General features: G+C 36.0%; 1 protein-coding gene and 1 long non-coding RNA gene across 2 annotated transcripts; both read left to right on the top strand.

Moving 5' to 3' along the window:
* The first annotated feature begins 1,994 nt into the window (after positions 1-1,994).
* Positions 1,995-2,420, top strand: LOC113328236. The gene is made up of 3 exons (XR_003349314.1): positions 1,995-2,049; positions 2,145-2,212; positions 2,356-2,420. It is a non-coding gene; the product is annotated as an uncharacterized LOC113328236 (long non-coding RNA).
* A 7,568-nt stretch (positions 2,421-9,988) lies between these two features.
* Positions 9,989-12,612, top strand: LOC113328265 (subtilisin-like protease SBT1.4). Its single transcript, XM_026575382.1, has one exon. The coding sequence runs from the start codon at positions 10,087-10,089 to the stop codon at positions 12,427-12,429; it is 2,343 nt and encodes a 780-aa protein (XP_026431167.1). The 5' UTR covers positions 9,989-10,086; the 3' UTR covers positions 12,430-12,612.
* Positions 12,613-13,221: the final 609 nt, after the last annotated feature.

Below are 13,221 nucleotides of genomic sequence, written 5' to 3'. Positions count from 1 at the left end.
ATCTCTTTGGATACGGGTATATTCAATGCGTGTCTAATTTTCATCAATCCCCCTTTCTTAAATCCGATCAAGGGTAGAAGTACAACTGCTTTGATTTTTTAACCCACCACCTGCACTTCCAGTCTCCCACGATCTATGAAAACTCCGCCCATCTTCTTAGGTTTCAAGGTAATCATTCCTCTCAACTTCTTCTCTCCGTCGTTCAGTCCCAAATAAAAACCATATTTTATCTGTATTCACTGCTTGATCTAATTTCTTCTACCTATGGAGTTTGAATCTGAATTTCCAATCAGTCAGTCAATGTTTTTGTTTCTCAGTTTTTCTCTCAACGTGTTTTGCTATTTGATGGTGACACTGGTGTTCGATTAAGTGCAAGTGGCTTGGCATTTTTATGGAGTATGAATCGGAAGTTCCAATCAGTCGATCGATGTTTTTTTGCCTATCTCTTGATCTCAATCACATAGTTTGAAGTTTTTTATGGTTAAAATTGGTGGAAAGCCAGTAAACATTGAGCTTTCTCTTTTGGTGTTCAAGGTAACACTGCTAGTATTTATTTCTTGGTGTTTAATTGGATCTACACCAACATTCTTGAGATTTTTTATTATTGTGCAATCTTGGAATTTTTTATTATTGTGCAATTAGATTATCCCTGTGAAAACTATATTTTTCTTGTAAATTATCTTTTTAGGGCAAACAATTTTACTGGGTTCGATTAAGACCAAGCTGATTATCTGTTTTCTTTTTTCCGGTAAGAGTTTGAAATCGTTGTCAATTGTTTGGTCAATAGATATAACATTTTGCTCAAGTATGAAATCAGGGAGAGTTTTCTTATTTGAAATCATAGTGAATTATTTCTCCAATTTTGATTGAATTATAATTTTAAATGTAGGTACCCTAAATATAAGCATTGCTAGAGTGTGAGAGATCCATCCGTTCTATCTTTATGTGAAATTGTTTCTTTCCTGGCATCATATTTTACGTTGATACCTATTTTAAGGATGAATTGGCTTTCGGTGTTGTTTTGTGTGTTGAGACTCGGATCATGGAGTCTGGCCAATTGACGCATTAATATTTTACTGTAAGACGTTGTTTGCAGAATGCAGCATGTGTTTTGGTTCTTGGGGGATTCGGAAATCGTGGTCAGGAATGATATTGGTTGCAAATTATGCCAGCGAGAATCACATCCCCTGTCTTGTATATGCTTGGGAATGTAGATCAATGTGATCGGTTATGCTATATATCTGTATGTGGTCTTGTATCTTCTTAACAGCTCTTTTCATTTTCCCCATTCTAGTTAGTCTTCCTGACATCAATTATTTATTTACCTACCTTTGGTGGTTATGATTTTGATTAGGTTATGCTTCTTGAAAGAGCTAACAGTGCAGAATTCGACCCTGATACACCTAAACCTCTTATAAATTTTATGCCATACGTATGTTTTATGTTCTAAGATAAGTTTTGTGGGAATTTATATATCGAACAAAAACCGCATAAGGGATACTTCTACGATTGCAGGGCTCACGAACACATGGGAAGTACAATGAGGCGAGGATCACGAAGAACATTATTTCAGACAACTAATTGTATCACCTAAAAGATATATGATACATCTGTTAACTCTCAGTCAACAAATACCTTTAATTACTTTAGTTAGTTGTTTACATTGCCTATCTTTTTTTCTGAATGAGTGCTATATATATTTGTTCAATTTATATAGATAATTACTCTCACGTGGATCAGCGCAATTGTCATCGGTATGAGGTCAGCCTGTAAAACTGTTGTAGCGTTAAATTTGGTGGAAATCTACCCATTGCAGCCAAATTGTCTTTCATTACACTAGATTATATGGAGCGCTAAATTTCCTTTTCCAGTGCTCATTTACCATACAAAAATTAACTGATTGCACTATATTTTGTGGCGCTAAATTTCCTTTTCCAATGCTCGTTTACATTATTTTGACTTGTATATGTAAATCCAAAGTAAACTGACCAGTTTGAGGCAGCTGACCTGAGATTTTTCGATTGGGATGAAAGTGGGAAAAAAATGGAGGTACATAATTTGGTCAATAAGGACCATCCACTTTTGTTCGTTTTAGTTTTATGATGTTATAATATCTGGAAAAAAATGTATCGGTTCTTTTGGAGATTGTAGAGCTTCCAAGTCACCCTTTTTTATGTGGGAATGCATTTCCATTTCATGTACGGCCTCCTAGGTACCTTTTGCTGAAGCAAGAAATTTTTCCAGTATGGATAACGATTCTTTCACTCCGGCTAATCCCGGTGAAACCGTTTAGAACTGCAAGTTCATTTTTTATATTTTAAATCTCTCTTAACAGTAAAATTTGTGCAACTGTAGGTCTTATATTGGCAGCAAGTGGGACAGTTGCAAGCGTACGTTGACAAGCAGCAAAATGGAAACTAGGACAGAAGTTGATTTTCTTCGGTCATCGGCTGATACTTTTTCATGGTACACTAGCTAGTTAGCAGTTTCAATTTCATACGTTTTGGATTTAGGAAATATCATTGGTGCACTACAGACAACACTGAAGGCACCCATGAAACTGGTGGATCCAGAAAGTAGAATTCTGAGTAATACACTTCGTTTTACTTTCTCTTTTGCATGGCCAAGCGACATGCTAGAGATAGTTTGGAGGAGCTCTTGTAGTGTGAATGAACATTGGAGTAGGCATGCAATGGAAATTCAGCTGTCCTTTGGAAGCTTTGTTGGAGATCGCCCTTTCTTCTGTTCGATCCGAATTCATTAACATGTTTTGACACTTACGGGTTATATTGATGTCTTTGTTATTAACTCTAGTAGAATCCATATATCATGATCATGATAAAATGTAAACCATGTTGATTTTGCAAGATATTATCAGATCCAATGACATTAATTTCAATCAAAATTACTGTGCCTCCATTTTCTTCTTTGTAAGACACATAGATGTGCCTATACATCCAAGTATATCTTGTATATTAATATATGTGTTTAACAATTCACAAATTACTCACGGTAACAATAGAATTCGTGTCCAATGATGAGGTTTGGTCACGATGTATTCCAGCATCCCGTGACTAAAGAGAAAACTTGTCACGGTGAATAATAACAACCCGTGGCTGTTGGAGATGTGGTCACGGTAATTTCAAGAAACAGTCTCGAACTAAACCGTGACCAAACGTTAGACTTTTGGCCTCGCAGGCTTTCGTCACGGTTTTAAAAAATGAGTCACCATGACCATAAATATTTGGTCACAGTAAATTAGCGTGACGAAAGGGCATTTTTGTACTAGTGATAATGCATTATATATATATATATATATATATATATATATATATATATTCAATACATTAAAGATTTACGAAGACTTTTTGAAAAATGATTTATTTGTCTTCTGTTTTTTGCTAAAATCAATTTCATCTCTAATTTTTCTTATCATTGTAAGAATTTTTGGCGTTGTTTGCTCTTAACTCAGAAAGAAATTGTTCAATGTGATTGCCGCTTTAATATCCTCGTTTCATGAAGGGGGCTCTATTGTAGAACTTTCATCATCTTCTTCCACATCTTTATTAGTTCCCATAACGCTCTCGATTATTTCTTCATCTGTCAACAACTATGTATTTTATTTTCTTCCGGATAATTCAGGACATCTTCGACATTCATTGAATTGCGATAACCCAACTTCTCGATCAAATTTTTCAAGTCTTGAGTGATTTCATTGTCTGTATGTTCATCCAAATTGTCTAAACTTGTATTATCTGTTGATCGAAGTTTACAACGACGAAAACAGTTTGCAAGTGTACTTGTACGAACATCGATATTCCATCCTGAAATTGCAAGATTCATTGCATCTAACTCATTTATTTTTTCTGGATTTGACGCCCCTATTTCATAGCCTTCCAAAGGACCTCTATAAAATCCATGACGATAATACAATTTAAACGCTCGTATAATCCCTGTGTCACAAGGTTAAATTTTTTAAGTTGCGTTTGGTGGTAAAAAAAAATAATTCAACATTTTTGAAGTTGTGTTCGGTTAATTAATATCTCGCTTAATTAATAAATTTTATGGTCCCGACAGCATTAATTTATAGAGTTTCTACTGTATATTGCTTTTCAAATCCTTGGTGTTAAAATCTTTTTTCAATCGCGTCGAATCAATTGAGCTAATAGGCTTAAATAACAGTCAATGAGAAAATCAACTCACATCAGTGACATATTTCGGAGCATTTAACCATACAAATCTTGCTACCTGCAATATATGAGTAACATACTAAATATATTAAGTCAAACAAAACCGCTCCAAATTAAGATGCATATTTGGCCACTTTTGCACGTTTGCTTAATAGATTATGGTGTTTTCAGTTAACCATATATATATATACATAGAGACCTAACTTCATATCTTTAATCCCCTTTTTAGTAGTTTATACCATCAACCAAATCACTGAAAGTAACAAACTTGTAAAACGATCAGGATACCTTTTCTGTGATGCGACTTTTATGCATACATTTTAACATCTTGTTTGGATGGTCATACAGATAATCAAGTCAATAACTCAAAATCACTTCTTTAAATAACAGTTTAACCATTATAATCACACATTAAGTAACGGCTGTGGAAAAAGGATTTCCACGAATTCTTACCTTAGATAGTGAAGTATTTTGATTGATCAGAGCTCTAGGTTTTGGTGGAATCGGAGAACAAAGAAAAAAAAACGCGATCAATAAATAATCAGAAGAAACAAAACAAATCTAAGAATATAATTCTAGGGTTTATGTTTGTATATCTTTCTCTTCTATTCCTCCTCCTCATCTTTCTGATTATGCTTTTCTTCCTAAAACCCTGAAACAAAAACTTCACTGAAAACACAGAAAGTATATTAGTTAAAAAACTGCAAAAGAGTTGTGAAAGTAGAACAAAAATTAATTAGGGTTTACAATTTAAAATGTCTCTGAATCAGCCAGCACTCACTACTAACCTTAGAGTTAGCAGACATTAAGGTTTTTCAAAGAGTTGGGGTTTAGCAAAAATTGTTTATGCTTTTTTCTAGTGTCTCGTCCGTGCGTTGCACGGGCTTAAGTTTATATTTTTGACGAAAAAATGTCTGAAATAATATTCGAATGAGGATTCGAATGAGGCCCAGAGTTAGTTGGACCGCCAAGTCCGTACTTCATATTTAGGTATGCGATTAGGAGGTTGTCAGGTTTGCCATATCTGAGTATAAAGAGTAATAACAAACCCATGTTGATTAAGCCAGCCAAGTTCTGAAAAGGTTATAGCACCGAGGAAGCATGTTGCGCATTTCATACCAAGATGTTATCTGTATAACTCTTGCCAGGAAAAGACTTACAGTAGATGTTTGAGAACTCGAAGCTCAAATGCTTAGCAGGACACCCGTGAAATTACCAATTGCAAACAAATTCTTGCATCCTCTAAATCTAAGGTGGGAATATTGTTTCTTAAAAATGTATGAAGTGATCATTCTAACAGAAATTGGTGATTGACCCATTGGATACGAAATATCAAGGTAGACAGTAAACTATCGTCAAAACTAACAGATCCGTATATTATTTCTAAACAACTCCATGCATCATGTATTAAATTAAGTTGTTTTTGGTAGTCAATGTAATTGCATTGACGGCGTGTCGTTCAAACTTTTCATGCTTTCTCACTTTCTTGTGATATAGTATTACAGTAAAGTTATGATGAACCTATTTCAAAAAAGATAATGAATGTATGTAAACTTTAAACAATAATGCATGACATGTCTAAGGCTGTAACAGTGTCTATAGTGCCTCTATGGAGAAATTTGATCACCATGTTTCTTCTCCGAGGCTTAACATTTCAATTTTAAAATGCAAAACTTGACCTTCATGTTTTTTTTTTATTTCTCTTATCTAATGAAGACAAATGAACATTCAGATACAACAAACATTTAATGAGTTAGTGATATATAGTTCAATTCAATTTGATGCACATACGTTTTGTTATGTGTTCTTGTTTCCCATCATCCATATTTGGTGCAGGCTCCAGAAAAAGCTTTGCTTAACCAATGAGTTCTAATCTAACTTGTCTGCTTCTCACCTTATTATTTGTGATAGTTTTTTTAGAAACAATTATTCAGCTCAGATGCCAAACTGGTGTTGCAGGAAATCACAGTCTTAGAGAAATATAACTTTCACATGATGGAACTGGAACGGTCGATTTTTAGACACACACACCAACTTTGTGTTTCATATGGTAAAGCTAAAGTTCTGAGATACATGACAGAGCTATCAGTCTAAGGAAGTTAAACCTACAGATTTCATGCAAGACGAAAATTAAATCTAACCTTCTCAATTCCTAGTAAAACATGTTGCACTTCAAAGTGTAGTTCCCAATTTTTCTAAGATATACAAAACCAAACCCAACAAAACGAAAATTAAATTTTAATTTTTCAACTTCTGATTAAGAAAAATATTACCTGAAAGTGACCAATTTAATTAGGAGTTCCTACCCATGTAATAATTTATGCACAACATCAGTTGAGAAATGCACCAGCCACCAAGTACAATTAATTTGTCTATGCTACACAAAGATACAACCGGATTAAAAAATACACATTAGAGATAATGATATTTGAAGTTTCAGAGCAACCGTAGATGACTACAAATATTAAGTAGGGTATATCGGTGCACAATTCGATATGGGATCAGATCACATAATATTCAAGTTATCAAAAACAAAAAGTAAGGTACACACAAAAGGCAGGCAAATGTCAGTACAGGAATTTCGAATTTCTTTTTGATTTCAAAAGAAGTTTAACAGCATCCGTATAAGCCAATTGGACAGAGTCCTTCTCAGCTACATCTTATCAAAAGAAACAAAACAGAACAATGCACATGCAACTTTCCAGTTCACCCGATATATATGACTGCCATATGAAAAAGCATGACTATGTAGTTACCTCTACTTGAAGCTAGCCGACCAGCAACATAAATTGGAATAATATTAGTGTCTAGTTTGAACTGGGTTAGCATGAATACATCTAACAGGATATAAGGATCGTGTAAAGAACCTTAGATGTACCAATGATAACCTTGTTGAACTATGAGCAGCAGTTCTCCCTCTATAGCATGGAGAGTTCGACAATTTTTCCTTCATCTATCATCTAAATCAAATGATAGTGATTCACAGTTTTCATAAGTGAGAGGATACCATTAACCTAACCAATTTAAAATACACGTACTTAGAGCTACCCCTAACATGAAGATACTACGCAATTGTTGACTGCAACTTGTTGGCTTTGTCTTCATGAGATTCAAAATTCTTAGGGCCAGATCTAGAGCTTCTGATAATTTTAGCCTGCTTGAGAACTTTCTTAAGCATTGACACAGAACCATCTTGTAATTTAAAACAATGTCCAAATTAAATACACTGAACAACATAAACTAAACATACAACCAATTAGCGAAGAAGAAGAAGAAGACATGATGGCAGTTCCATCTAGAATATCTGGTAAAGACAAACAATTCGGAGGCACAAGTAATTTTTGTAGAATGTACTTATCCTGAGGAAAATATCACTCTTGTAATAAAGTTTTTTTTTTTTTTTTGCTAGTTTTTGTTTCCCCATGAATTCCTTTTAGAATATCCAGAACCCGATTTTGTTGCATATTTGGAGTAAAGCACAGAGCCTATATTTTATGCCTTGTGTAAATACCCCAGCACCTCAGTCCAATATAATTTGTAAGGGTAGGAGGTAATCCTGATCTTTTCAATATTATTATACATGAAGATACAGATAAACAAAAAATTGTTGGATTTAGATTTTTACCAATATTTCGTTTTCGAAATTCCATAGTTACTCTATGGATTAAAACAAAATGTAGGCTATGACTTCTGGGTTTAGAATTTTACCTCTGTCCGTGGGTTAAGATATATCGTCAACTAAGCTCAAAAAAAGAGAATAAGAGAGGGGAAAAGGGAAAGAACCCTAACTAATGGACCAAAAAAATTCTAGCCATATTGAACCAAAAGAACCCTAACATACCTGATAACTTCTGTGAAAAAAGCTCACATCATTAAGATCGTTAAGAAAAGGTATCTGCAAAATAAGAAAACAATCAAAAGCATTTAGAAAAAGGGTTAGTGAAGAAACCCAAGATATCAGAAGATAAACAATCGTGAGAGAGAAAGAGTGAAAGAGAAACTCCATCTTAATTTTTGCTAAACCCCAATTTTTGCTAAGCCCGTGAAAGTAGAAAAATAAGCAACAAAAAGCCTACCTGCAATTGTTTCTGTTAATAAGTTGAAAAAGAAACACCTTACAGAGAGAAGAAGAGAATAGAATTAGGTCGCAATGTTTTTTTTTCTTTTTGTTTCCGTGGAGAACTGGGAAGTTTGCGGGTTTCTTCTTAGGTTTTTTTTTTCGCTTTCGTGTTGTTCTTTTTGTGCGATAAATATTAAAATTACTTTTTTTAGCAAAAAATGCTTTGTTTTTCTCTCCTTTGAGGAAAAGTTGAACGGAGCAATTCTGTGAGTGGGTGAGGATCACCGTTCAACGTGGAGCCTTATGAGCTTAGGATTTTAAAGGAGTTAGATTTTTAACAAATCTTGTTAATATTAGGGTTATTTGATCCTTCCTATTCAATTTCTTGACATGTCTTACAAAAACATTCAAGTAGAAAACATATGTGCAAGTTAATTAGGGATCAAGGATGTCCGGTTGAGAATCTCACTTATGCCAAGTCAAATAACTTGCACATTATTACGAAATCAACTTCATAGTGTCTTGAATTTAGGTTACTCAAATACTAAAATTACTCAATTTAAATTCAGATAAAGCTAAAACCCATTGGAATTCAAGACATTATGAAGTTAATGTCTTCACCATGCCTTCATGGTAAATGTCAACTAACAAAAAATATTCTGAACTTTATCCAAGACGTGGGTTCCATAACCCACGAACTGCTGGAATCATTCATTCTTTTCTTTCTTTACCTATTTAATTGTGTCTTTTTTTTTAAATTTTTTTTTGATAGGATATTTAGAATTTAAATCTTTTAAAACACCTGAACAATCTCTAGAAACAATGCACGCTGTAAGCTAAGCTGGTAACTTCGTGTACTGGACTGTGATGGGTCTAGAGATATAAATTGGGTTGGGTCAGCGTGTTTATCGCACGTCACGGCGCGTTAAAATTCGAGCACCGCACGACATAGCACATAACCTGGCACGATATGGACACAACATGCATCTAACCTGACACGATACGGGCACAACATGCATCTGACTTGACACGATACGGGCACATAACATTAGTTTAGTGCTCTGTGTTACGCCAGACAAGCAGGCACATCAGCACAGCATGTGGCGCGTGTAAGCATGCGGCACAACATAGCACGACTTGCCAGTAAATCACGCCATATCATGAGCAAAATACTACACAATGTATCATTTCATGTATATTTAACAAAAAAAAATCTTCATGTTAGTCGGTTTTTGACATTTTATTTTCATTATGTTGATTTATTTTTACTTTGGAAAACACAAAAATAAGCGTATTAGCACACCATGGCACAGCATAGCACGATTATTTTTCTGGCACAACACCGCACATTACAACACAACATGTCTGAATCTCTATCACAACCCAGCATGGCATACGACGCATTAAACACGTAAATTTGTGGACTGAACTGTCCCATGCTAGCTCGTTTTACACCTCTAGTAACAAAACAAAAATTCACTTTTTCCAATAGTTTTTTTTTTTTTACCATATCATAAAATTACTGTCGCTGGCTCATGCTCATCATACCACAAAATTGGACATTCCCACATGATATCCATGGAGACCGTATCCCGTCCCCATACAATTCATTATCACTGCACCAGACCAGATATACAGGATCCAAATTCTACCCACAACAGCAATAATAACTTTACCTTATCCAAAAACGTGCCTCAATCAAATTCCACAGAATCAAAAGGAATCCAAACCAAACATCCCTCTGTCAAAAACTCTTCCCTTTTTCTTTATAATAGCCCAACCCCATTCTCTCCAATCTTCAAGGAGAGAGCTCCGATCCGATCCAATCCAAAATCCATGTCTTCTCATAAAATTTCATCATCTACCCTTCTTCTCTTTGTTGTTACTCTACTCTCACTAATCTCAATAACCCTTTCTCACTATGATGAATCAGAGGAATTAGAAACATTCATAATCCAAATCTCAAAATCATCAAAACCAAATCACTTCAGTTCACACCATGATTGGTACTCATCAACACTACAATCATTACCCCAATCATCACAACAAAACCAGAAACAACACAAGATTCTCTACACTTACACCCACTCAATCAATGGGTTCTCAGCTAGACTCACACCATCACAAGCATCACATCTAGTGAATCTCCCTGGGGTAATTTCAGTTCTCCCTGAGAGAGTTCATCAGCTGCACACAACTCATACACCAAGGTTTCTTGGTTTGGCTGATAACTTTGGGTTATGGCCTGATTCTGAGTATGCGGATGATGTTATTGTTGGGGTACTTGATACCGGAATCTGGCCGGAGAGACAGAGTTTTAACGATACAGGGTTGACTCCGGTGCCGGAGAAGTGGAAGGGGAAATGTGATACTGGTCCTGATTTCCCTGTTGGTTCGTGTAATAAGAAGATTATTGGTGCCAGAGCGTTTTACAGAGGGTACGGGGAGGTCGCGGCCGGCGGTGAAAATGTTGGTGAATCGAGGTCGCCGAGAGATACCGAAGGGCATGGGACGCATACTGCATCGACTGCAGCTGGATCTGTTGTTAAGAATGCTGGTTTGTTTGAGTATGCGGTTGGGGAAGCTAAAGGGATGGCAATTCGGGCAAGAATTGCTGTTTACAAGATTTGCTGGAGTTCTGGTTGTTATGATTCTGATATTCTTGCTGCAATGGATGAAGCTGTTGGAGATGGTGTTGATGTGATTTCGTTGTCTGTTGGTGCTAATGGTTATGCGCCTCGGTATGACCAGGATTCAATTGCGATCGGAGCTTTTGGTGCAATGGAACATGGTGTATTGGTGTCATGTTCTGCTGGTAATTCAGGACCTGGTCCATATACTGCTGTGAATATTGCGCCATGGATTTTAACTGTGGGTGCTTCCACAATTGATAGAGAATTTCCCGCTGATGTGATTTTGGGAGATGGGAGGGTTTTCGGTGGTGTTTCATTGTATTCTGGTGAGCCATTAGAGAATGATGATAATGAATTGGTTTACTCTGGTGATTGTGGTAGTAGATTTTGTTATGAAGGGCAATTGGATCCAACTAAAGTTAAAGGGAAAATTGTTGTATGTGACCGTGGTGGGAATGCTAGAGTTGCGAAAGGAAATGCAGTGAGAATTGCTGGTGGAATTGGCATGATTCTTGCGAATACTGCAGAAAGTGGGGAAGAATTGATTGCTGATGCTCATCTATGTCCTGCTACTGAAGTGGGTGAAGCAGCAGCAGATAAAATCCGGGAGTATGTGAAATCGAATAAATCGCCAACAGGTACAATTAAATTTGGAGGAACTGTGATTGGATCTTCACCTTCAGCTCCTAGAGTTGCAGCATTTTCAAGCCGTGGACCGAACCATTTGACGCCAGAGATTCTTAAGCCTGATGTTATTGCTCCTGGAGTGAATATCCTAGCTGCTTGGACTGGTGCTATTGGTCCAACTGATTTAGAAATCGATCCTAGACGAGTTGCATTCAATATCATTTCAGGTACTTCTATGTCGTGCCCTCATGTGAGTGGATTGGCTGCATTGCTTCGAAAGGCTTTCCCCAAGTGGAGTCCAGCTGCAATCAAGTCTGCACTTATGACTACAGCTTACAATGTGGATAATTCAGGGAAGAATATTACTGATCTTGCTACTGGAGGTGATTCAACACCATTTGTTCGCGGTGCTGGGCATGTTGATCCTAATAGAGCGCTGAATCCAGGTTTGGTTTATGACATTGAAGCTAAAGATTATATTGCATTCCTTTGTGCCAGCGGATATAGTTCACAACGGATAGCAGTCTTTGCCAAAGAGAAAATTGATTGTGAATCATACAGCCTGGCTAGTCCTGGTGATTTGAATTACCCGTCATTCTCTGTACTTTTTGGAAACAACACGGTTACATACAAGAGAGTGGTTAAGAATGTCGGAAGCTCAGCTAATGCTGTTTATGAGGCAAGCGTTTATGGCCCATCATCTATTAAAACCACCGTTTCACCAAGTAAGCTTGTATTTAGTGAAGCTGCACAGAGCTTACCTTATGAGATTACTTTCTCTAGCTTGATCAATGAAGCGGTGGGTTCGACCAAAGCGGAGTTCGGGGCGATTGAATGGACGGATGGAGTACACGTAGTACGGAGCCCAATTGCGTTTAGGTGGGGTATTCACTCAACTAGTATGATTTCTTCTGTTTAATGATTTTGCACAGCATTTTACTTGATTGTTCTGTTAATAATGGTTATTGGATCACATTGTGTTAGGATAGGGGTTAGTTCTACTTGATTGGGTAACCCCAAATTTGTGTAATATTCATATGACAATTTGATTTGAAAGGCTCATAAACACGAAATGATTAGGCCAATAAGTACAGTTATTCAAGCTTGTGTTGTTTTCATTAAAATTACTCCTAGATTAACCGCTTGCTTGAATGTCATATGAGTTGCAAAAGTGCTATAATTGAGCTGATCTTTATGACAAAGTCATGGAAGATTCATTCTATCTCCTTTTTTTCTTGTTGTTCTATTTATAGTATTCTTGATTGAAACGATTGAAATGCGCTTTTAGTTTACTTTATTCAAAATAAATTTTGGTATTGGTTTCGTATTATCTTTTATTTACGGTCCGCGAGTTATAATCCCAGAGGTGTCACCATCCTTCCACAAAAAATCCATCAAAACAAAGGTAACACAAAAATCCCATCAAAACAAAATTAACATAAAAACCCCAAATTTAGATGTTGGTTTTATCAGCAAAATAAAATTTGATGAAACCAGCATTTAAATTTGTGGATTTTGTATCAAGTTTTAAAAATTTGGGGTTTTTGTATCAATTTTGTTTACGATGGAGTTTTAATGGATCCCAACATTTGAGTGGGTTTTTTGTACCACAAGTTTGGTCACCTTGGGTTTTTATGACTAGTTTTGTTTATTTATTTCTAGAAAATGTTTGGAAAGTCAAAAAATAGGATTTTTGAGGAGCATGTCCATT

The sequence above is a fragment of the Papaver somniferum genome, unplaced genomic scaffold (assembly GCF_003573695.1).
Source record: "Papaver somniferum cultivar HN1 unplaced genomic scaffold, ASM357369v1 unplaced-scaffold_107, whole genome shotgun sequence".
NCBI classification, from domain to species: Eukaryota; Viridiplantae; Streptophyta; class Magnoliopsida; order Ranunculales; family Papaveraceae; genus Papaver; species Papaver somniferum.
Note: the sequence above shows the minus strand (reverse complement) of the source record. Positions and strands in the feature narration are given on the sequence as shown.